This window comes from Pelodiscus sinensis, chromosome 11 (genome assembly GCF_049634645.1).
Source record: "Pelodiscus sinensis isolate JC-2024 chromosome 11, ASM4963464v1, whole genome shotgun sequence".
In the NCBI taxonomy this organism is placed as follows: Eukaryota; Metazoa; Chordata; order Testudines; family Trionychidae; genus Pelodiscus; species Pelodiscus sinensis.
Genome location: NC_134721.1, coordinates 40778122 through 40804197, shown reverse-complemented (window position 1 = coordinate 40804197; position 26076 = coordinate 40778122). Strand labels below are relative to the sequence as shown.

The 26076-nt window shown below is 42.2% G+C and overlaps 1 protein-coding gene across 2 annotated transcripts in view; it reads right to left on the bottom strand.

Moving 5' to 3' along the window:
- Positions 1–1118: 1118 nt before the first annotated feature.
- Positions 1119–26076, bottom strand: part of LOC102452756 (store-operated calcium entry regulator STIMATE) — a 74961-nt gene continuing 50003 nt past the window's right edge. The window contains exons 6-10 of one of the 2 annotated variants that reach the window (XM_075939380.1): positions 24887–24964; positions 24175–24324; positions 20809–20916; positions 3793–3913; positions 1119–1570 (exon numbers count right to left, since the gene is read on the bottom strand). In XM_075939380.1, the coding sequence (XP_075795495.1) occupies positions 1464–1570; positions 3793–3913; positions 20809–20916; positions 24175–24324; positions 24887–24964 (564 nt within the window). In that variant the 3' untranslated portion in view covers positions 1119–1463. Of the gene's footprint in view, positions 1571–3792; positions 3914–8330; positions 8683–20808; positions 20917–24174; positions 24325–24886; positions 24965–26076 lie in introns of those variants that run through there. The other variant, XM_006127580.4, reaches the window with a different exon arrangement.

Below are 26076 nucleotides of genomic sequence, written 5' to 3'. Positions count from 1 at the left end.
GGGCTCTCTCAATGTTAAATGATATGGAAAACTCACACAAACAAGTTCTCTAGAGGTGGGTGGGTTTTTTTGTTTTTTAAATTCTAGCCAGGCTGGAAATAGTCAGAGGAAAATCGCAAGCCATTTTGGCTCCTTCCGTATGGCTAGCATAAAAAGCTAACCAAAGCAGATTTATAAAAGTGAAAAAATAAAAGTTAGAAAAATGTATTGAATATTAGAATAATGTGGCTTGGTTCAAAACTGTGCCTAACACTTGTTTTAACCAAATTATTCCCAATGAGTTTGAAGATACAGCACAGTAGCATGTAGTGCATCAGTCTAGATATTCCTAGAATATGAACTTTTGACCTTGACACTTAGATGTAGCTTGTCTGCTTTGAGAACACCTGTCACCCATGTGTCACAACTCATCAATGAAGTAATAGCGGTGGCACTCTGAAAGATTCTTGTTGTGGACAAGTGTCACCCAAGGGAAAGAGACTTATTTCAGATCAATTTACAGAGGTGTTGCAATGTAAGTTAAAACATCACTCATTCTTTAAGTATCTTTTCAGTTGTCATGGCTTGACAACCATGTGGGTGTAAGTCACTTTTTCAGGGTACTGTTTTGTAACACTGCATGAAACCTAATGTATCTGTATAGTTCTAAAATAGTTCTTAAACCCATAAAGCCTCTCATTTCCGTGCTGTGTATCAGGACCTCCAAATGTTTAATGTATTTTATCCTCAAACCACCCAGTGAAGTAGAGCAGTGCCATTATGCCCATTTTACAGATGGGAGGGAACTTAACCCACAGTGTATGAGATTTTTCCCACCATCACACAGGAATTTAACCTGACTCTCAGGGTTCTATGCTAGTACTCTAGCCACTCCATCATCTTTCCCTGTTTCATCCCCATACTCAGCGTCCAACCCTTCGCTTTAGAGTCAGCTCTGTACAGGCTGACCTGATGCACTGCACAAAGCTATTTGGAGCTTTGGGTGTGTAGTATTCAATTCAACACGGTTTCAGCTCCCTTGTTAGCAGTCAATAACCCATCCATGTCTTTGCAAAATTACGAGTTCAACTGTGAGAACAGCAAGAGTATGAAAACATTTAGAAGGAATTGCACTGACATCAAATCCACATAATTTATTTATTGGATTTAAAAATTGAAAAAACACGCTGCTGGGACAGAAGTCTTAAAAAAAACCACACACGTCATTTAAGTAGAAATTGGTCATTACTGTGCCAGCCCGCATCCAGCAACCAAGCTTTACAGAACATTACAGAATACACATTATAGAAAAAAAATACTTATAAAAGGAAGTTGTAGCCTATAAACGGAGTCCTCCTAATTAATGAGCGATTTGAAAGAATTACGTTGGTGTACAAGTGCAGCAATGTGTTTAATATAAGAAAGAGCAATTTGGGATTAAGTGTTGCATTAGGAACAGCTGTCATGCAGGTTAAAGTTGATTATCAGCCAAACACACTCTTGGACGGCTCTTCTTTAGGCTTCGAAAAGACTGTTTCTCCTCCAGTCCGATCTTGACTAAATACGGAAGGTGCCACGGAGCCCTCTTGTTCTTGAAAAAAGAGCCAAAGGAGCCAATCAGTTTAAAAGATTTAGACCAGCAACAGCTGTGCTGCTGGAACACATACACTTTTTCTATGATGAAGTGCATGGACATGAAATACATCACCCCCTTGAAGTGCATGGACACTCAGGAGCTGTCAAGTGTATCCAGTGGTACAAAATGTGTGGGTTCGCAGCGCACAGGGCTACACTGCTGAACGCTCCGGATTAAGGGGTGGGCTAGGCAGGCAGCTGCCCAGGGTGCCAACCTATGGGGGGGGGGGCGCTAAAACACACCCCGGTTCACCTGCGGGCACCGCTAGGGTGGCGGCTGCTTTGCCCGGCTGCATCCTGCCCGCAGCTCCTGCGCTGAGACTCGGCGGCTCCTGCCGTGGAAGGGGCGGTGAGTTAAAGGCGAGGGCGTTGCCTCCGGAGCCTGTTTTCGTTCGGCCGAAAGAAAGCGAGTCCGCGGGCGGCCGGCGAGGCTCGGGAAGCAGCGGCGCTGGGCTCTCCCGTGTGCGAAAGCCGCCGCACGGAGCACCCAAGAGGGGGTGCCCAGAACCGGGGCTGCGCAGTCCGCGACCCCGCACCCAGAGCCCACCGCTGCTCGGGAAACCCTTCCTCTTTACCCCAGCCCAGCTGGAGTGTGGTGCAGCCTCCCCGGGCTGAGCGCAGGGGAGCTGGGCTGAAGCAAAGAGGCGAGGCTGCCCGGCCAGTGGTTTTAAGCCAATGTGCACCGCACTCCACGTGGGCTGGAGCAGAGGGGAAGCTGCCTGGTCAGCTGGCCGCGGGGTTCTGCAGAGGCCGCGCTCCAGCCGATGGGGGGGCTTTCCCTCTGTTCCAGCCCACGTGGAGCACCTGGGCTGAGCACCATGGCCAGCTGGCCGGGCAGCTGCTCCTTTTCGCTCTAGCGCGGCTGCGCCTCGCTCCAGCAGGGCTGGAGGAAAAAGGAAGGGCTTCCCAGCCAGCAGGAGAGCGGCACAGCCTCCCGGGGCTGAGCACAGGGGAGCTGGGCTGGAGCAAAGGGGAGGGCTGCCTGGCCAGCTGGCCATGGTGTTCAGCCTAGGTGCACCCTTCTCTGCGGGAGAGGGGAGTTGGCCCCAGAGGAGGTACTCGCTGGGCCTTCCCTGCGCCATGGGGGGAGTGGGGAAAAGTCCTGGGAGGAGGCAGGTGCAGGGGACTCCCTGCTCCCACTGGCACCTTGCCCCCTGTTGCAGAACCCTGTCCCCACTCCCCCACTGGCTCCCTGTCCCCTACTGCAGAGCCCTGTCCCCTCCCCAAACCCCAAAACCCTGTCCCTTGCCCCCACCAACACCCTGTATCTGTTGGAAGGGGTGCCAAATTATTAGCCTGCCCGGGGCACCCACGTCTCAGTCCAGCCCTGACTCTAGTGTAGAGCCATTGTTCTGCATAATGTTGCAGACGCTTGGCAACAGTGCAGCCCAATTCTGAGACATCTTGGTCACCCCTTAAACTTGTCTCTCTGAGGAGAGAATCCACTGGAAGCTTTCAAAGGCGAGTTTTCCATTTGGAATTCCGGATTGATAAGACTCACATTTACACCTCAGCTTTCCTCATGATTCTTCCAACCCCCCAATCCTAAGAGTCGCACATGAACACTGAGCGAGAGATTTCAATCAATAAAACATTTTTCTTCTTTCTCCCTCCTTATGTCCTGTATGTAGTTCCAAGCATAGCTAATATATTGCCCTGACATAGCAGGTATTCCCCAACATAGGACCAAATGCTTTAGTCCTGACTCATTTTTAAACTCAGTGCTTATTCAAGCAAGAGCTCCTGCCACTAATTAGGGAGTAAGAACTTGGTTTAACCCATGTTCCAGAAGTCTAATCCACCGCAGTCCTTCCCACCCTGCAATGCTCAATTGGTATGGTCCGGAGACAGAGGCTCACTTTGCCTTTCACCTATCAGCACCAGCTAGTGAGAATCTAATAGGCATAAGAATGAGATTAATTCCTGCCCTTGTTCTTGGATGATACACAAAACGAGGAGAAAAAACACATGAGCCTGGATTACATCAGAGGGTTCTGCCAGGCTTCCATTGAGGTGCCTTAACTCTCAAACTATGCTCCTTGGAAACATGAATTTGCTCCATTGATTATTACAAAAATGTCTGTTTGCTGTACTCAAATGTAGGTTGCGTGATTGGAACTAGTTTGGCTGTGCAAGTGTTACTGTGGAGATTGCACAGTATACAGATATGAGCTTTACCACATTGCTTCATGACTTGGTATGTTTTGGATTTAACTTGCTGATTTTTGGAGAGCTTTCCTCTGGCCCCTTTGAGATCTTCTTCCTTCACTGGGGGACGCTTCTTTTTCACAGGGGCTGCCTAAAAATGTTGACATATGGGGAGACGTCAGTATCTCACAGTACAGAACATGTAGGAGACAAACATATCAAAGTGTTACCTAACACTTACTCTAGATTTCATCTATACCTAAACTATATTGTACACATTAATGAGCTGTGGCCATGTGTAGCACATACAGCTAGCAGCAGCTACATTATAGAACACATGGCCCAAAAGAAAAAAATTACCAATCAAAACAATTAGCTCCTGAACTAGCTATTGAAAACACTTTCCCTGGTAACCCGAGAACCAGTGACCTCAGGTTCTCTAATGATCTTGAGACACCTTTTTAGAAAGATGGAGTGGAAGTGGCTTATAATCATAGCTATGAAATGTTGCCTTTTTCCTAAAGACCAAAAAGGGACTTATAGCTAAGGAATCTAAGTCTAAGTTCGGGAAGAACAGAAAAGAAATACAGGCAGTCCCCGGGTTACGTACAAGATAGGGACTGTAGGTTTGTTCTTAAGTTGAATTTGTATTTAAGTTGGAACTGGTACATATTGTAGGGGAAACTCTAGCCAAACATTTCTCCAGAGCTCAGTTTTATTCTCCCACACCTCACTTCCCTCAGTCCTTTATTCTCAAGCTGAGGTGTCTGCTGAGAAAAGCCGCTCCGCGTCTCCCTGGTCTGCTGGGGAGGGGGGGGGGGACTCTAGCTTTGCGTCTCCCTGGTCTGCTGGGGGGAAGCAGCTAGTGCGGGGTTGTCTCACCCCGTTTGTAAGTAGGGATCCGATGTAAGTCGGATCCATGTAACCCAGGGACTGCCTGTAGAGGAATCTAGAACTCAGCTTACAAATATGAAGACGTGTCCATTAATCTCTTATGCCGAAGGAAAGACATCCAGGAGTGTAGATTCAAACCACTGTGGGTAAAATCTGATGGCAGCATCAGATTGTGGGGATGTTTTCACTGAAGAATTAACTCAGGTGATCAGCAACCAGTTTAGTCTAGAGTAGCTGTGAAAACTGAGTTAGTGTCTTTCCACTGATGCTGCACTTTCTTGAATACAGTATGTTGCTAGTGCTTTAAGGGCCATCTCAAATAGTTCTTTGCACTGCAGTAAACTGGGAGAACCTGTCTGTCTTTTTGATCACATGGGGGAAACTGTGGGAAGGCAGTAGAATACTACCAACCACTCCATTGATTTAGTCTGTGTCATTGCAAAGTGGGTGGTTTACCAACAAAATCCTCATTGGGGTTTTAGCCTGCAGTCCAAGATGGGGCAGCTAACCTGGGTTGAAAGCACCACTAAAACTTGGGTCAGATTTGTGTGTAGAGATTAGGGGCAGCACCGAGAGGCTGGGATAACTCCACGTGAAGAACACAGCCTGAGTCTAAACTTGCTAAGTGTTCATTATTTAATTTCTCCAGAATTGTTTTATGCATCTTTCCCTTTGTGAATCACAACATTTAATATTTGGAGAAAAATTCTGGTTGGACTTCTTTGATCCAGATTAAATATTTATTCATACAATTATCAGTCTTGTTGGTAACTGGATGAAAAAGGTATTTTCTTTCTGGCCTGACCAGAAAGTTTGCATAATTTAGTCGTGCAAACCCAGAACTCAGGGCACTGACTACAGATTCTGAGCATATTTACATGACATGATTCATAATCTGGAATGAATAAATGTTTCAGAAAATCTCAAGCCCTCCATTGAAACAGATGTAACTGAGGGCTGCCATTTACCATATTTTTATAAGTACTGCATGTTGTACAGCTCCAATTTTTGCACCTAGACTTCTTCCAGCCAATGGGCATGGTAATAGCTGAATGCATGCCCATCCAAAGGAAGTCATATGAGACAACATCTGTGTTGTCAAGTGGTGTTACACACACCATTCTGAAAGTCTTGCCTTAAGGGTGTTATTTCAAGGAAACGACAAACATGGAGTCACCTCTCCTAATGCATAGGTATACAATTTGATTAGTCTGACCCCATCCTCACAAGAGAAGTAACTGAAGAATTAAAAATAGGAGCCAGAGTGTTTGATTTTTGAGCACCAAGAGGCTGGCACTCTATAGCTAGATTCTCTTTCCTTGTGTTAACCTAGCTGGTCATTGCTACTGACTGCAAAGGACTTATCTTGGTAGAAGGAGCACAGTGGAAGAATTTCTAGAGACCAAAGGGGAAAAAATCCCACCATATAAACTCAGTGGAATGGAGTCTCTTGACCCCAAGCGTGAGAATGAGTTCAGCAGTCTGTTTTAAGTAGTGACTATGGTTATACTGGAGGCTCTTGCATGTTTTCTCTTGGGTACAAACACAGCAGAATGCCCCTGCATAGCTCATCATCAAGGTCACTGAAATTTAGTGTGGGAACCAAAGCGTTCTTGAGGCCACTGGGGAAAGTGTTCTATATCCGGCCAAAGAAAGCAAAGGCAAACAAAGCTGAAAAAGAAGCCTTTTTAACAGAGTTTCTCAGCAAGTGGTTAGTGCCATTTCTTAACTGATTATTCAAGAGATAGGCTAAGTACCTACTATATGGCATATGCGTCACATGTATGTCACTACAGGTTGAACTTCTCTAATCCAGCACCCTCAGGCTATGACTGGTGCTGAACCAGAAAATTTGCCAGACCATGGGAGGTCGGTATTGTCTAGCAGCATTACAACACTTCCAGTGCTTACTGGGCCCTTAAAAGACATTTAGGTGTAAATCTGAGCTACACAACAGCACAGAACACTCAGAGCCAGGACTGGTGGCTGAGTATAAACTAACTTTTTGAGCTGCAGGAAACTTGGCCACACCATTGAAAAGTGGCCACCCAGCTAACTAAAATGCTGGACCATGGATATTGCCGGAGCAGAGAGGTTCAACCTGTACTGTATTTAGCAGTCAGTATGAATTATTCATATACTTTGCACTCCCACAACTGGGCAATCAAAAGAGTTATTTTTAGCAGGTGGCAGGTTCTAAACCATAACAGGGAAAAACTGGTTTCATGAGCATGAAACCTGTAGAATCGCATCTTAGAGACCAGATACCAGGATTTCTTAACTTACCATGGCAGAAAGCATTCCGGCTTTGCTTTTATTGTAAAAAATGCTGTGGTGACACAGCAAAGTGACAAGTGCACATTAGCTATCCTGCTGCAAACCCTAGTGGAACAAGGCACCTGTAGTTTTTACTGTGTGGTAGGTTGGTAAAGCCTGCTCTGTTGCACCTAGGTCCCCACCTCTTCCCCCCCCCCCCCCCCCTTGGTTGACCTCATGGCAAAAACTACAGTGACTTGTCTGTAATAGGAATTTACAGCAGGGGAGCTCAAGAGCATTGGTTATCTTGCAGTAAACACACCTTTTTTGGCAGTGGAGACAGCCTAAGAAAAGAAGCTTCAGGGCTGCTGGCACTCCGGTTATTATTAAGACTGGCATAGAGCTGAACTATTTTCAATTGCTTGCCAGTCACAAGAGACAGGATTGTAGCCAGAAACTATTCCTGGGGGGACAACAATCCAGTCTGGGTTTATCTCCAATTGTCAATAGCACAAAGTGTTAGTTTACAAGATCTGCAACATTGCCTTCAAGTCTGTTTCGCTTGGAACCAAGAAAGTAAGCAGAACTGAATTCTTCCCTAACAGGATTCTTCTCTAGCCTTGCAGTATTGCTCCTATAAAGCTTTCTTACCATCTCAGCTCTGCCACAAAACTCTCCCCATTAGGAAAACAGTGTGCCTGGATACATTCTTTGGGTTCTTTATGCATTCATAGCAATCTTGAAATTGAGCCACTCTTTGATATACTTTAAAATGCACAGAGGGAGTCTGAGAAAGATTTTAACGACTGGTTACATGGCACATTTGATAACTCACTGCCTTTCTCTATTTTGTTATATAATGAAGTCTTATTTTACACAGAGAACAATACACTTCAAGGAAATCATCTACTCAAGGAGATGGAGCAAAACCAAAAAGTTAAACTTACAAACTAAAATCCCATATTTTACCCCATAATCCATATAATTTTTTAACATAGCCTTTGGGATTAGCCTAAAAGAAAGCAGGAATCATTTCTATGTTTAAATTTATCACCATAGCTGTATACACTAGAGAAAAAACATCTTTCCTTTCCAACAAATACGGAAAAGTATACTTTTTAACACTAAAAGGTATAGTTTACATGGTGATGTTAATTTGCTGTCACGCCAGGACAAGAGAAATTGCTTTTTGGTCACCAGCAAAATAATTGATCAAAAAATACTTTCATTGCTAAACTCTTTCATAAAGTTTGGCTAGAAAAAAGCTTCCAAAATAGCTAACTAAACAGCAAACTGATTATTTATTTGAGAACATTTTTATTAACACAAGAATTAATAAAGCAGATGTCAATAAACTGTTTAAGCAGAAGAACCATTAAATAGTGCAACACGCCAGCCGACATAATACCATTCCATACCTGGGACATGGCTGGGATGCTTACTCAATATTAGTCCTCTCGGAAGCAGTTTTTCACTTGGATCAGCTCCGAGTCCACTCCGCAGCAGCCTGATTTTTCCTTGACTTATATAGACCATTTAATGTGAAGTCATTAGCTGGGTCATTTTCCCAAACCAGATCCCAGAATGATTCAGGTTGACACAGGCTGCTGTTTTGAAAGGTTTATTCTTAGAAATGACTGGGGTTTGTAGAATTTACTGACTTGCGAGGCTGGAGCTGAATGAAGTTCAGAACTGACAAGAGGAGACAGCTGTGGTAGTGAAACTGAATGGATGGAAGTTCAGTCCACCCTCCTGTAACAAACAGTTCTTCCAGCGGAACATGCTGGGGCTCTATTTATAACTTTAAAAGGCAATGCTTTGTCAGAAACTCTTCTCTAACTCTGAGTGAGTCTAGTTGAAAGGCTGAAACAAATTTGGAGGGGGTCTGGGTTTTACTGTCCCAGTATTACTATAATATGCTATAGATCTACAATTACAAATATGACAATGTCAAATGCAAAATAAACTTACTTTTCTGCATAGGTCTCAGCCCTAATATCTATCAAATAGTTGTTAAAACTTGATATAATTGGATCATTAGAATTCTTCCAATGCCAAAACGGGATTCCCTTGATGTCCTTTGCTCTTCAGAGAATTAGTGTTTCCTCTTTAGAAGGAACAGAAAAGATTAGGGTCCTCCCAAGTCAAGAGTGCATGGGAAGTTAAATATAAAGTAAAGATTATAATAAATTAATAGATTAAAATAAAGCAGGCTGGGTATCACTTTTTGTACTTTGTTCACAATTACAAATCCTGTCTTTTATAAAGAAGTTTTTTCATTAAAGAATTATTTATAGGTTATAGCAAAAGTCATTTCAAATTGGGTTCTAATTCTGTTTAATTGTATTGTATCAATAGCAAAGTTAATTATAATCAGGATAAAAAAAAGTATTTAACCTCTGTGTTTGGATCAGCTGCAAGTAAAAAGAAACAAACAAACCCTCAAAACCACAAATTCTGCAATTTTAAAACAGAAAGTTCAAAACAGCTATGCTCCCAGAACATGGTTTTGATATAAAATAGATATTACCTGAAATTAGTTTTAGATGATGACTTCATTTTGTGTCTTTTCTCAGGCGTCAGTCAATGATGAGAAGCACAGGCAGTAAAACTATGTAAAAAATTCAGAGGGGTAGCTGAGTTAGTCTGTAACTGGAAAAACTTAAATAGTCTAGTAGCAATTTAAAGTAACAAAACATGTACATGGTATCATGAGTTTTCCTGGGCAAAATCCACTTCTTCAGATGACTGGAGTACTAAAAGTCTACATCCAAGAATAAGTAAGGGAGGGAGAAGGGAGAAAGAAGGAGGAAACAAAGGAGAAAAAAAGACAGTGACTAGATTATTCAAGTTACAAGAGGCTGATTGTGGGTTTTGCCCAGGAAAGCTCATGATAGTCTTTATGGGTGTGTCTAGACTACAGGGATTTTTCAAAAAAGTGGCCTCTTTTCCTGCGTCTAGACTGCAGCTGTGTTCTTTCGAAAGCAAATCGAAAGAACGCGGCAGTTTTTTCTATCACGGTAAACCTCATTTCAAAGGAATAACGCCTTTTTCAAAAATATTCTTTCGAAAAAGGTGCTATTGAATGCAAACTGTACTTTTTCAAAAGAGAGTGTCTAGACTCTCTTGCGAAAAAGCATCTCGCTTTTTCAAAAAATCTGCTTGTTGTCTAGACATAGCCTAAGGTGCTACTAGACTATTTGTTGTTTACGTTTTTCTAAAAAACTTTATATCAACATATGATGCTGCCAATCACTTCACCTGCCACTTGTATTCTTTTCCCATATTGTTTGGCTGGTTTTTAGCTCCCATATTGTTTGGCTCTTCACATCTTAACATGTGACTTGTTAATTTTCTGCCTGGAAATAATGAATAGATAATTGATTATGCTGCTATTATATATCCTTTTTTTTAAAAAATAATTAGCTTAGTATAAAAGAGCATTTCTATTCTCCCATATTCCAGACTTTTGCATCATTCTTAGAATCAAGTAATTCCACATTGGAAATAAAACTAGTATCTGTCCATTCCAGTTTTACCCTAAGAGGTTTGAAAATGAAATCAGGAATTTTTAAATCCACTGAATGCATAACCTTATTGATGCAATTTATCCAAAGCAGAGTTGGAGACCCCATTAAAATGGTGATATAATTGTAATAATTGAATGCAGTAACTGATTTAGTTAAGAATTCAAAACCTGTAACATGAAAGTGATTGTTTTGTTTTTAAATTTGATAAACATCTTACTTCATCTCATTAGGAATTACACCATTCAGCCCCAAACAGGAAAGTCTCTGTGATTATCTGATGAGTTCCTTTTTTCAATGATTAAGATCCACAGACCAGTTACGAAGGTATGTAAGGTTGCCTGTAGCTTGAGGGAAGAACCAGTTCCGCCAGTCACTGTCAACAGAGGAATGCTCAGTCTTAGCTCCCTCCTCTCCCAAGCAAATTCCCGTCAGATGAAACAGCCAGGATAATTCCACTCTACTTCCTCAATCACAGATTGTGCTAAGAAAAAGCACAACAATTTCTCTCTCTCCCAATTATGTCTCCATTGACATAATTTCCTTTAATGTAAATAAACCAGGTAAATAACATTTTCCTGTTCATCATGCCAAGGTCCAGAACCATCCTTTAAATATGGACACTCAAAATAAGATGCATTTTATCTCTACCTCCTGCTGAGCAGTGAGATATTCAGAACACTTCTGCTGAGCAAGGAATGGCATTGGATGGTCAACATGTCTCATGAGAACTCTGGTTGACTGCTGCGGGTGTGCGCACTCCCAATAGGCTACAGTCTAGTTTGCATTGAAGCCGCCTTGTTTTCCTTTATGGACTTTTTTATCTTCTGCTCACATTCTTCAGAGACGACCCCCTTCTACCTAATAGGATTCATCCTTAGCCTGACTTATGATTGAGGTCCCTGGCACCATATATCTGTATTGTCTGGAATCCAAGATACTCCATTCATGTCATTCTGTGTTTGAGCAGGAGACTCAGTACAGGAGGAATGAGTTGTAGTATTTTGATGAAGTGGATGGTTGGTTTCATTCATGGCCTGACATTACCATGGGTTGGTGATATTGGGAGAGGAACAAAACCAGCTGGGATTCATGCGGAGCACCAAAGGCCCACCTCTAGCAATACCCAATGGACATCATTTTGACCAAAATTGAAAAAGTTGCCCTCTGTCCCCAGTGCCACTAGTGCTAACTCCAGATAGGGATGGTTGGGAGTCATACAAGTAGGTGAAGTCAATTTCTCTCTGTTGACTCAGCACTAACGCCCTGGATGTCTTCCAGCTACCACTTGGAAAATGGTATTCTCTTGTGTACACTGTGGATGACTTCATATGTCTGCATGACCTGTAATTCTTTCCTATAGAACGTGGCAAGAGAGAGTATTATCAATCTACTTTTCCAGGCTCTCTGATTAGTTTTAGTGGTAGAAATGTAGCTGTGTTAGTCTGGTGCAGCTGAAACAAAAAACAGGGATCTGAGGAAGTGGGTCTGGCCCACGAAAGCTGTTAAACCATCTTGTTAGTCTTTAAAGTGCTACACAGTCCTGTTTTTTTTAATTAGTTTTAGCCTCTCAAAGTTTCCCGCAGTAGCAGTAAGAGCTGAAAACAGATGTGCCTGAGCATCTTAACGCAGTGATAAGAGCTTTATATCCCTGTATGAAAGAGGAGCCCCCATCTCTTTCAGTGGGAAGCCCTAGATTGCCAATACTACTCACCCACGAAAAGTGCTGCTTGTGAAAGTTACTGGAGTGGATCAAATAATGCTTCATAATTTATTTTGTTGTTGCTAGGCAGAGAGTTCCCACAGGAAGAACTGAGATGACACCTGCCCAGATATTGCTATTAAGCCCCCATACACAGCCAGTTTCAGGTAAAAATCTCCCCAGTAAGTAATGGTGAATGCCTGACCAGCAGGAATGAGCCATGCTCATATTCAGACACAAGGTTGCATTTGGACTGGTGCATACCAGAAACCTTTTAGCCTTAGAAAATTGATGTTAGAGGTAGATCATAGTAGATGTTAGACTAAGAGGTCCCTGACCACCAACTTTTTCTTTCATGCCTGGGCTGCTGTCCCTGGGCTGAGAGGAAATGGCAGCTCTGGCAAGGCATGACAACCTGAATATGAGGGTGTGGCAGGTGCAAAGTCTGATGCTTTCCTAGTGTTTCACATGACAAGAAATCTCCCATTCCTGTAAAGCAGCAGGTCTCAAACTGCAGACCACAGCCCACGGCCGCCTTTCAGATGGTCTGCGGCTTGCGCTCAGCTCCTCAACTTCCACCCACTCATGACAAAGGGGGTGCTGTAGTCATCATGAACAGAACACATTACGAACAGAAGGTGACCAGACAGTTCCCCAACACCAGATTCTACAAGCCTTTCTCCTGTGATCCCACTAAAGAATACCAGAAACCCCTCAAGCCCCTGAAACAACTGCTCATGAAACTCCCTGATGCTGCTCAGAAACAAATTTACACCAACACCCCCCTAAATCCCTGACTAGGAGCTTTTTATCTGCTACCATAGATGCACAAACCTGGAAATCCTGGACAACCCATCATCTCAAGCATTGGCATACTTACTACAGGGTTATCTGGCTATATCGACTCCCTCAGACCTTATGCTAACAGCAGTGCTAGCTACTTCTGCGACACCACTGACTTCCTGAGGAAACTTCAAAACATCAGTAATCCACCTGGAAATACCATCTTGGCCACTATGGATGTAGAAGCCCTTTACACCAACATTCCCCATGAAGACAGATTACAGGCCGTCAGAAACACCATCCCCGATGACAGCACTGCACACCTGATTACAGAGCTCTGCAACTTTGTCCTCACCCACAATTACTTTTGATTCGGAGACAATTTGTATCTTCAAGTCAGCAGCATAACCATGGGCACCCACATGGCACCACAATATGTCAACATCTTTATGGCTGACCTTGAACAATGTTTCCTTAGCTCTCGCCCCCTAACGCTCTTACTCTACATCAATGACATCATCATATGGACCTACAGAAAAGAGACTCCTGAAGAATTTCACAAAGATTTCAACAACTTCCACCCCACCATCAACCTCAGCCTGGACCAGTCCACACGGAAAATCCACTTCCTCGATATTACAATACAATTCAATGATGGACAAATTTCCACCACCTTATACTGGAAACCCACCGACCGCTACACTTACCTTCATGCCTCCAGCTTCCATCCCAGACACATTTCTCAATCTATTGTATACAACCAAGCCCTAAGATACAACCAGATTTGCTCCAATCCCACAGACAGGGACAAACACCTACAGGATCTATATAGAGCATTCCTAAAACTGAAATACCCACCTGGAGAAGTGCAAAAACAGATTGACAGAGCCAAAAAAGTACCCAGACATAAACTACTTTAAGACAGACCCAAAAAAGCAAACAGAATTCCACTTGTCATTACCTACAGTCCACAACTCTGCATGACAGAGTTGGTCCTTTAAAAAACCTATTAATTATCTATGACTTTGTCCCCATAATCCTGCTTTACAGGATGAAATTGGGTCCCGGAATTACTCCAAAAATATTTCCAAGGCAGTAATGATTTTGCCCTGAAAGAGGCTGGGGTTGTTATCTTGTCTTTCTAGAGGTCACTTCTGGATCTCTCAGAGAAAGTACTGTGGCTCACGAATGGACCACAGGACCCAGGAGCCTCTACCTCTGACTACCCCATATGGCAGCATTTTCCCTGAAGGCTACAGCCGGGACTATCAATCAGCAAGCAGGGATCAGAAGTGTGACTGCTGATACGGCTCTCGGCACATAGGCACAAGCTTCCAGCTGGAGGCGGGCCTTGTGGCTTTGCTCCCCTCAGAGGGTACGTCTAGACTACATAGCTCTGTCGATGGAGCCATGTAGTTTAGACGTACCCAGAGAGCTGTGGCAGGGGAGCTGTTTGCCTCTGTTACTTAATTCCTGCTTGGCTCTTTGTTGGTCCATGGAAGTGATGCCCTCCCTTCCCCATCTCCCTCCTAGGCAGCACACTAAGGCTACGTCTACACTGCCCAGTCTTGTGCAAGAACATTTACATACTTAATGAGCCACCATTTTGCACAAGGGGCTTCTGTGCAAGGAGCAGCAGTCTACACTGCTCCTCCTTGCGCAAATCCTCCCTCTTGCGCAAGAGCCGTTCTGCCGCTTATTCTAAGGCAGAACTGGTCCTGCGCTAGAGGGTTTTTTTTGCACAAGATGGAGCAGTGTAGACTTCTCCTTCTTTCGCAAAAGCCCCTTGCACAAAATGGTGGCTCATTAAGTATGCAAATGAGACGCGGTGATATTCATCGCCGGGCCTCATTTGCATATGTTCTTGCACAAGACTGGGTAGTGTAGACATAGCCTAAGGGTGTGTCTACACTGCAGGGCTTAACTCGAAATAAGCTACGCAAATTGAGCTACGTCAATTGTGTATCTTATTTCGAAATAGGGAACATCTACACGGCACTTATTTCGAAACAGAGCCCTTTTCCTCCAACTTCCCTTACTGCTTGTACAATGAGGGTTACAGGAGTCGGAGTAAAAAGTCCCCCAGCTTAACAGTATTTTGACACTATTTCAAAATAACTGCCTGCTGTGTAGACGCGGACTAAGTTATTCGGAATAGCACTAGTTATTTCGAAATAGTGTTGCAGTGTAGATGTACCTATGAGGAAGAACTGCACTCAGCGTGGCAAGCTCCTCAACAGGACACTCAAAAGCATGAAACAAGAGGGAGTGCTTTTCTTTTTATCTTGTGGCATTCTCTGCCCGGTTTGCTCCTTGAAGTTTGCAGGAGTATCAGCAACTGCAATCACTTCTGAATTGAAGCCACCAGGACAAATGGAGCCAAATTATCCAGAATTTTTCAATAAGAGATTCAGGTTTCCCTTGAAAAAGTTCTGGCTGAACACTGGTCACTGTGAAGACAAATAAAAGATGAGTGAAGTTCAAGACGCGAGGCATTCCCCTGCTACCAGTTACTGACATTTCTGTCTTACATCCACAGGTCTGTTAGGATAAATTTTCTTTTGGGGAGGGGAGGCTGAACCAGACTTAAGTCTTCGCACAGAGTACCCCTAAAATTCATTTTGATTTTTTCATGAGATGTAATATTAAGGAGGCTATTTTCTGTGTGTGTGTGTGCATGGAACACTTTTTGCATCTTGTAACTCTGAGACAAAACTGAAATATGTATGACACTTGCAAATAAAACAAAAATTTGTAACATCGTGTTTCTCCTTGGAAAATGATCTTGAAGTTTTGTCAACATACTTCTCAATGTAGAAGCAAAACATTATCAGCAGATCTGAAGGCCAGTACTTAAACTTTAAATAGTTTCTGTTCTGGAACGCAGTGTTAACCTGCAGACACATTGCAACAACTAATAAGCACATTCATTTTTAAACATAAGGGAAACAGAACATGTAAAAATCTGTAGTATGTCAAACTTTATTGTAAACCATTATACAATGTAAGTATATAATATACCCTTAAACTTTAATGCAACACCACTGATTAAACAATAAAGTTCAAACAGAGGGCAGCAGATTTCAGTTGTTTGCTGACATAAACTACTCCCAACTTATGAACAAATAAACCCGAAGTTCAATTTGACACATACCCAGGCACGACAAAAACCCAATTACAAATGAGTCCCTTTTTAAAGATAATGCAGTTTTACTTTGTAAAACCATAGTAGTCATTTTCAGTTATTAAAATTGAAACTAAAAATTGTCTAAATAAAAAGTTGCACAGCTGTGCTCTAGATCTACTTTGACCTGGTGTGGCTGTATTTGTTCACTTTCACTACTGTTTGTAGCTGCAAAAAAGTACAGAAAGTTGCAGACTTCAGGTTACTCAAGCAATGGAAGAAATTTATTAAGATGCTCAACCCTTCATGCTAAGGCTGAACATTCCTTCCCCCATCAGGCACAGCTGGAATCTGTGCATACACCTGTGAGAAGACGGCAGGTGCACTCTGCATTGTTTTAGTCAGGTTCACAACTCAACAAGTATGAGTCTTCCTGAAGAAAAGCTATCTTACGTTTTAATCAGCAACATTAACAGAGCATTTTTCTGACAAAGTAAGACAAGTGGACCTGAATATAGTAAAGTCAAAACTTTAAGACCACATATTAGATGACAACGTCACAGCACAGATATAATTGATTCATGTGTTGTACGGTGGACAAGTTATGGTAATCTTGACCTCCAATATTTCTGCGTCTCATCTGTAAATGTATCTTGCTTCTCATATATTAGATAAGCTTATTTTAATTAAATAATGGAATAACTTTAATGACTACCTTTTTTTACAGTCTGAATTAAACAGGAGTGGGGAACCTTTTTTGGGCCAGGGACACTGACCCACAGGAAAATCAGGTTGGGACTGCACAAAAGTGAAAAGCAAACCCCTCACTGATGCAGCCCCCAACTGAGAAACAGAGTGACACTTCCCACATTCTCCTCACACATAATAGCCTTGGGGGAGTTGGGCTTGTAGATTGTGGGCCCCCCGAAAGCTCTGGGGTAGGACCAAAATGAGAGGTTCAGCGTGTGGGAGTAGGCTGCCGGAAAGTGGGCTGGGGTGTGGGTTCTGGGCAGGAGAGAGGGTGCAGGAGTGGGTTGGAAGGCCTGGGAAGGTGGTAGGGTGCAGGAATAGGTTGGGGGTGGAAGGGCTGGGCAAGAGATGGGGTGTGGGATCTGGACGGGAGGTGGGTGCAGAAGTTGGCTGGGAGCCTGGGTGGAAGGGAGGGGGTAGGAGTGCAGGAGCGAAGTGAGGGTGGCTGGTTTGGGCCGGATCCAGCCCCCTGGCCCTTAGGTTCCCCAACACTGCTATACTAAGATGGACTTGTCACAGCTGACTAACATTTGGAGAAGAATCACATTGTGCTGCCAGGTCTTCAAATTATATCAACTTATTATGGAATAGTTTCTTTTAAACTGCATTGCCAACATACTCCATCTAACAGCAAAGCAGAGTGAAGCACTAGATGTTACATGTCTCAGCTTCAAAGAAGAATGGATACACTTTTAACTACCATATTAATTCATTTTTCTTTCATTTAAAACTTTTGCAAACAAACAGGAAATAATTTCAGAGGGGTAGCTGAGTTACAGACTAACTGAATAAACTTAAACAAACAGTCCTGTAGCACTTTAGAGACTAACCAACAATATACATGGTATCACTGTGCTCATGAAAGCTCATACCATCCACATTTTTTGTTAGTCTCCCAGGCTCTACAGGACTATTTGGCTTTTTAAAGGAAATAATTTAACATTTCCCTTTTCTTTTTTGAAAGGGTAATGAAAATAATGAACAAAAATGTCATATTTTGTTGTCGCTTGGGGGAGCTTTAGGAGTTTAGTATTAAAAAGAAGGGACTATATCAAAGTTAATGCTCAAATAATATTTTTAATAAAAGGTATTCATTTCTCTGCCCTATGACTGCGGGAATGCAAAATGCTCGAGAGTCTTTGGCAAGTAGAATTTCACTGTCATAATTCCTGTTACAATACTTATAAATCTCCACCCAGAGATACTGAAGCACTTAAGAAAAAAGGGGGAAAAAAGCATTTTTACCCTTAAAACAATCTGATGAAAATCACTCTGTGGTGCTTTATACTATCTGTCCTTGGACAGTAAGTCTGAGGTCTGTACAAAACAAGCTTATTTTACATGATTAAGGCCATTTCATGGTTCACATACTAAAATTGAGACTAGAAACAAAATCCATTTTGATATTCTCCATAATTTGAATGCAGGAAGGAAAAAAATAAAGCTCTTGATTTGTGCGCTGTTGAAATGATCCCTAATGACTCAAGTGGATAAGTATGTATACTAAAGTGGAATAAAGAAAGCATCAGCTGTTTTAGTTCATTACCTTAAATAGAACAAGGCCTAGGCAAGTCTCCTCAATAGGTGAGCTGACAGCCTCGCTGGGCCCCTGGGCAAAGTGTGCGGAAGGCAATGTGCTCCCAGCAGGGGCGGAGCCTCAGGTGGAAGGGGCACAGATGGGGCAGCTGGTCCACAGCTTGCTTGAACAGTGCACCACATGGGGCTCCAGCAGCAATTTAAAGGGCCCGGAGCTCTGGCTGCCACTGTGGTAGCAGCTGAGTGCCCCGGGCCCTTTGAATTGCTGGGCCCTCCATCCTGCTGGTGGGCTACTCCTCCAACTCCTGACAAAAAATACTGATGTTTCTGAACAGCGAAGACTAGCTCTTAACTCTAATGGGGTTGGTAATGCTGTACTAGAGTATATTGTGCACTCAAGTGAATTTCTTTTAAACTGCTCTACTGGAGAGGTTGCACCTGTCTGATCAGACAATACTCAAGAGACAGGGTAAATCACAAAAGCTGAAACATTTACCAAATACGTAAGCTAACAAATTGGAAGGCAATATTGATTAGTGACGTTTTCCCAACCTCATGCTTCAGAGAAACTCAAATTAGGGAAGTGTCTGTTTTTCATAGTTTCTAGAGTTAGCGAGATAAACATTAGCATTTAACTTATTGTAAATATTATGTTTTAGTACACAGTAACAGTGGTCAGTGGCTCCAGCTAGCTCAAATGTTAGGTTTGGTAAAATGTCCTGTTTAATCTGCTGAACAGATTAGGATGTATCAAGGAAGTCCCAGGACATGTTGTTTACCTCAACAGCCAAGCAGTAAACAAATATTTGAACAGTGAAAGTCAGCAAGGGAGCACACAGTAGTTCCTAAGGCCTATCAACCTCACTTCAGCAGTATTGATATAATACCACATTAAGACCTACTACATATATAAAAAATGTAAAAAATCTTTAAAAAGTTCTGAGCTGTCTTCCAGTGAACTTGTTTGGTTTTTTAAGGCTTAAAACACACCTGATGTCCAGATACTTCAGCAGATTTACAACTTTTCTGATCTTTGCCTTATTACCTTGTCTTACACAAGGCTTAATTGAAGCAAAAAAAGTTGTCAGAACAGTAACTATTTGTGAAATACACAAAACAAACAGGTGGTCCCAAAAAACATGTCTACAAGGATTCAACACTAGCAGATATGTTTTCATATACCACAGAGATGAGACTGAAAGCTGCAGGCATCTTAGATGTAGTAACAGGTGCATTATACCTCTCAGTTTTATTCCAAATAGAGAAACAAATAGGCTTTTTTGAGGAATTAAGGAATATGTGTGTGGGAGAAGGATGCATTAAAGCCTTCAAATGAAGTATTGTTATTTATGGTTAGCACTACACATTCATATTTAAATGGAAAATATATTAAGCAAAAATGCAACCCTCCCAGAGAAAGAATTCTATGTATTAAGGCAGTGCTAACAGCTCTATGCAGATCAAAAGGGTACTATATGCACTAGATCCCCACATAAGGAACGTAACAATGGAATGTTTTGCCTCCTTTGAAATAGTTGAGAGGTATGATAAGACTTGCAAGTTCATGAGAGACAAATATTGATGAAGACATCTTTAGACGTTCATTTCACAGGAAACGATCAGAAAAATTTTGTTTTCTTTATCTGCTAAAGTGCATATCGCCAAATATGCAGAGAACATCTCCATTTTACAAAACATTATTGTCAAACGATGTGGTCAAACCCACAATTGGGGCTACATTTGGTGGTTCAACAGCGAAAGAAAGCTTTCCCTTTGTGAAAACATCATTTGCCTTTTCTTAATCAAGTGAAAAGGACGAATGAGAACTTCACTGTAAATCTTCCGATTGTTTTCCACACAAAAAAGGGAATAGTGTCCTTTTCTCTGACAAAGAGAATCCTTAAATATAACTGTATGAAAATATAACTTAAATATAAAATAGTCAAATAGGTTAGAGGAGACTTGGAAAAAAATCTTTGTTCCACCCATTAGTTCATTAGGTACCTTGTAGGAAGTAAACACGTATTTAAAAAAATAACATTAAGTTACAGTTTGTAACCATAAAACTATTCTGCTCTAAGAATTAATATGGTGGAAAAGCCTGTTTTAGTAATAGAGCACGCTGGTTCCACTTAGTAAATCCCAAGGTCTTGCATTGAATCGCTCAGGAACCATAAGCGAGACACTGAGTAACCGTTTGTCTGTCGTCTTCTCTGATGTGACCAATATAACCCATTTTAGTGACTGGTCCCCAACGATGCTGTGTTTCCATAAATGATGAAAAGACATCTTGCATATTTGGTCAGTATTTCTGTAGTGCAACTGAACTGAAATGCTTCCAGCTACTTGCATCCCAATCACAGACCTGTTAACAGTTTGTAGGAAAAAAAGGATGCTGTTGCAAGTGAAAACCCACTGACCAAGAAGCATATGCCTCAAACCCTGCAAATACACAGGCCAGGAATGCATCATACAGGCAGCCCAAAACGATGCTTCTTCTTAACAGGTTTTAAGTTAGTCAGTCTCCGCAGATCCTCTTCAACTTCTGACTCCTCCATTTCATCATCTGCTGAAATGAGTATCTAAAAACAGAAATATCAACAACATGTTGAAAATAAGATGCAATCTCTATTTTTGCTCTTCTTTGAATCTATTTAAAATAATTTATTCTTGTAAGATGCTCAATTAATTATGCAGTGTTTAAGAAAATAGGTTTTATTAAAACCAGAGACTTCTGAATCATTTGTTAGGTTTCATGTCAGCGACTGGCATATTACACTAGAAAGTAACTTTCAAACATCAAAATGCTTTTTCATACTTCAGCTTCCATGCAAGAACGAAATCAGGGTGCCCAAAATGTGTGTCTATCCCAGAGCAGTTTAAGCAACTTGCCATGAACACATTTGTAGAAACTGAAAAATGCAGTCACCTTCATTTCTAAGGGTATGCCTACACTACCACCCTAGTTTGAACTAGGGTGGTTAATGTAGGCATTCGAAGTTGCAAATGAAGCCCGGGATTTAAATATCCCGGGCTTCATTTGCATCTTGCCGAGTGCCGCCATTTTTAAATCCCTGTTAGTGCGGACTCCGTGCCCGCGGCTACACGTGGCACGGAGTAGGTAGTTCGAATTAGGCTTTCTAATACTCCTTACTTACTGTGGAACGAGGAGTAACGGTAGTTCGAATTAGAAAGCCTAATTCGAACTACCTACTCTGTGCCGCGTGGAGCCGTGTGCACGGAGTTCGCACTAACGGGGATTTAAAAATGGCGGCGCCCGGCAAGATGCAAATGAAGCCCGGGATATTTAAATCCCAGGCTTCATTTGCAACTTTGAATGCCTACATTAACCACCCTAGTTTGAACTAGGGTGGTAGTGTAGACATACCCTAATAGAGATATGGACCTACAAAGTCTGCAGGCACTTGACACAAGAAAGTACTGAAGACTGAGACCTATTGTATTCTGGAACCTCACAGATGTTCTAGTTGTGGGCAAACAGGTTCTCTGACCATCTCTTAGTGGCAGTTCTATTTACCAAACAAGAGTTGCTACTGTTGATAATGTAGATAACTGATATTAAATAATGGTGACAGAAGTGCTCATATAATCAAGAAAGCTGCATAACATTTAAAACAAGATAATTTTAGGAGCAAGAAAGTTAAAAATGATGTTTTGGCCCCTTTCACAGATATTTCAGTATAACTACTGAAAGTACTCCATTCTACAGAAAAACAGAAGTAGACAGCAGCTTAAACATGGTAATGACTCTTTCATAGCTAACGGGTTTCAGAAGTAGCTGTGTTGGTTTGTTACAACAAAAACAGGGAGTCCAGAGGCACCTTCTTATCCAGTGGATAGGAAGGTGAAAAGCAAAAAACCTTAAACAGGCTGCAATATGAACTGCTGAGCGGGAATTCATATGCAAATTTGACACCAGTAAAATTGGGTGAATAGGAACTGCGAATGGCTCTCATTACAGTAAGTCATTTTCCACTTTAGGTATCCTCACCTTCTTATCCACATACACCCCGATTGAATTAGCTCTGATGTAACACTCCCATCTCTGTATCCATGGCACTTGTTTGCAGTGTATAATCCTGTATATTAGTGGTTCTCAAACTTTTTGACCCGTGGCCCACCTGGCTCAATGCAAACCTTTCCGTGGCCCACCAATCGCTAATGGAAACTTGCTGTTAATTACATAATTACGCCTGAGCCATTTTGCTAGTGCTGCAGCTAGAGAGAACGGTTTAATTTAACCAGTAAGAAAGGAAATATTAAATTATTAAACAGATTAAGTGCTTTAACTTTCTCATGTTAATCAAACTTCATTTTAAAGAAAGTCAAATATTAAATTATGTCCAACACACAAGGTTTCAATGTTTTCTTTATTTATGGCAGAGGTGGGGGACCTTTTTTTGGATTGGGAGCCACTGACCCAAAGAAAAATCAGTTGGGGACCACACAACTGAGAAGCAAAAAAACCCTCCAAACCCCCAACCCTCATTCCTCTGGTGCTCCAGCTCCATAGATGGGATGGGGGCACAGGGAGGACTCAGGTTCCGGGCTTCCAATGGGCTGGATTTACTTTTCTGGGGTTTCGGGGCAAGTGGATTTTGTGGACCCCCCAGGCTCTGGGGTTGGGACAAAAGTAAGGGGGTCAGTGTGTGAGACAGGGCTGCCACAGTGAGCAGGGTAGGGATGAGGGTGCAGGATCTGGGTGGGAGATGGGGTGTAGGAGCAGGCTGGAAGTAGGGTGTCTGGCTAGGGGGAAATGAGGCAAGAGCAAGGGAAGGTGCAATGTGTGGCCAGGAGGTGGGTGCAGGATCAAGGGTGGGTTCAGGAGCAGCGTAGTGGTAGGGTATTTGACCTGGGGGAGGATGCAGTAGCAGGGTTAGGATAGGGTTTCTGGCCAGGAGGGAGGGTGCAGGAGCAGGGTAGAGGTGTGGGGTCTGGGGCAGAGGGGGCACTTACTTGCTTTTGCCCCCCACACCGCTCACAGGCAATGTGTCCCAGGCACTGCCTCCTTCTGCTCCCATTAGCCAGACTCTGGCTAATGGGAGCAGTGGGGAAAGCCACGAGGCAGCACATCACCACGCTGCTGTTTCCCTAGCCGGGGCAACACATGGAGCCACGTCTGGCTCTGCTTGATTCCACTTCCCCACGAGATGGATCTGGTAGGGAAGCTCGAGGCTCCCGCTCCCCTCCCACCCCGAGGGAAGTCAGCACTGGCGCTCCAACCTCACAGGGTGGAGGGAGCGCGGAACACCAGTGTGGGTTCCCTGCTGTGGGGAGAGGGAGGGTTGGTGGAAGGCAGGGAGCTGATGTTGAGCCACAGACCACATGGAAGACGGTCATGGACCATTAGTTGTCCACACACCGCAGTCTGAAAACCACTGCTGTATATGAATGAATAGATATGGTTTTAGGACTGCTGTAGTCTAACTCATCCACCCTCAAAAAATGGACATTGATTTTTTGTTCAGATGTACGATTTTATAAGAGATGAAATGTCTGTTAATGATCTGAAGTCACCATTTTAAGATACACTGTGCCCCTTGTAAAGTAGAAACAAAGTTGTGGTTAACTGAATTTTCTAACAGGCTCTAAAACCAACCCTTTTAAAAGTCAGCAGTGGGCTTTTGAGGAGTGCCAAACCCCAGCAAACCACCAGCATTCTTGTAAAAGGTCAGTGAATTAGCAGCCCCTGAGTTATTCACAAAACAAGGCTGGCAGGCAAATTTAGTACAAAACTAATCAAGCCTAAGATAGTGTTTAAGTCAATGTCAAGAGGAAAGGAGATGAGTCAGACACAGTCAAATGGTGCATCTACGTACTTCTGACTCTGACTCCTCATGTGATGCTGCTCTTCTGTATCGCACTTTACTTCCATTCCTTGAATCTTGCCCCACTTCCTTTTCTTCAAGTTTAGCTTTTGTCTTCCCTTTCTTCATAAGAAAATTATCCACTACCCAGAACATTAATGCCTGTGAAGGGGGGGAAATTAAGAGTTCATCTTTTCTTTATGTTAGCATGTGCATTAATCATTCAGACATTGAAATGGAGTTGGGGGAATAGTTGCACTAGCTGGGAGTTACACACAGCTGCCCTATTTCCTCCTCTTGCACCAATAAGAAAAAAGCTACTTCTTAGTGGGCTATGTTCAGTCTTGCCATATGGGCAGTCTTTCTTGTCAAGGGCATTTCAATGGGATGGCACTTCAGGATAAATTAATGCTTATCTAAATAAACCTAATGTAATTGTGACTTTTTAACTGATACAATAGTATCCAAATAGCACATTCAGAAATGGGTATTGTGGGCACCATTCCCTGTGCCCATTTGTATAAGCTGATTGTAGATTTTGTAGGTACGTAAGTATCCAATCACATTATGCACAGACACACACACAGCAGTATTGGAGACTTGTAATAGTAGGATATCACCAAGGCACACTGTGGATTAAGGAATAATTTTAACAGATGGAGGAGGGGACAGGTGAGGGAGAGAAACAAGTCAACTATCTTGAAAAACACACATTTGTACTAACATTAACAAAGAAGGGAACTATCAGCATGACGATAGCCAGCTCCAATTGGGGGTTCTCTATAGGATTCAATAAAGCTACCTGTGAAAAGAAAAAGATCAAATTCAGATCACAACAGTATGTGCATGCAATTGGGTTAAGAAAGTACTATAGAAAGTATTAGGCTGAAAGCCAGATGAATTAGAAAGGACAGTTTCATTTAGTAAACAAGTGAGGCTGACTGAAAACAATCTAACATCCAACTAACTTGTGATTACAGACAGAATGTGAGGAACTGTGGGTAGATGAAGCAACCAAATATCACTTGACAAATTTCCAAGGAAAATGTTTGAAGTCTCATCACATTGAGATTTAAATAAACTGGTTATAATACTACAAAATAAAGTGCAAAAAATCCAGTCTTATTCCACAGAGATGGTCTAGAATGTTCAACAGGGGGTTATTCAATTTAGCTGCTTGAATGTTAAATTGTGTATATTGTACTAAACCAGACAATCCTACGTGCCACTTATTTCATAGCTAACTTATATAAAAACATTATTAATTATAGACAAGTTATAATTTATCCCTTTAAAAGTGTTTGGATTTGTGGTTCTCACTTGATTCTACACTGAGATTATTCTATTAGAGACATGCCCAGTATCTATGTGCTTCATGCAGTTGAGCTAACCGGCATCATAAAAGATGTTTGACAGAGAAAAACAAAACATAGGCTACGTTCAAATATCCACTCCTTTTCCAAGAAAGCTTTGACAGGAAGAACTGATATCTTGGAAATCGCTTAGAAATCGATATTGCAGTTTTAAAGTTAAAGATCTGGACATGGATACAAAAGTTCAAATATTTTATAAACAAAGACCCTTTAAAGTCAATTACAATACATTACAGCAACTCTTCTGATGCTATAGTATTTTCATGTTTAGATTATAGATCAGGCCTCTTACAATGTTATGATCTGTCATACAGATGTTAGCCTGAGAATCATTCCTCACTACTACAACTTCATTAAGCTTACTGAATGTATATACCACCATACACTTACTAATGTAACTAACAATGCTGCCATAAATTGAAGGGAAGGTACACAATACCTGTATGAAGATTCAAAATACACTTTGTGATGCAGTAGCTGACTTTTGTTCACTTACTGGATTTTTTTTAAATTCAGTAATTCAGCAATGGGTCTTCTATTG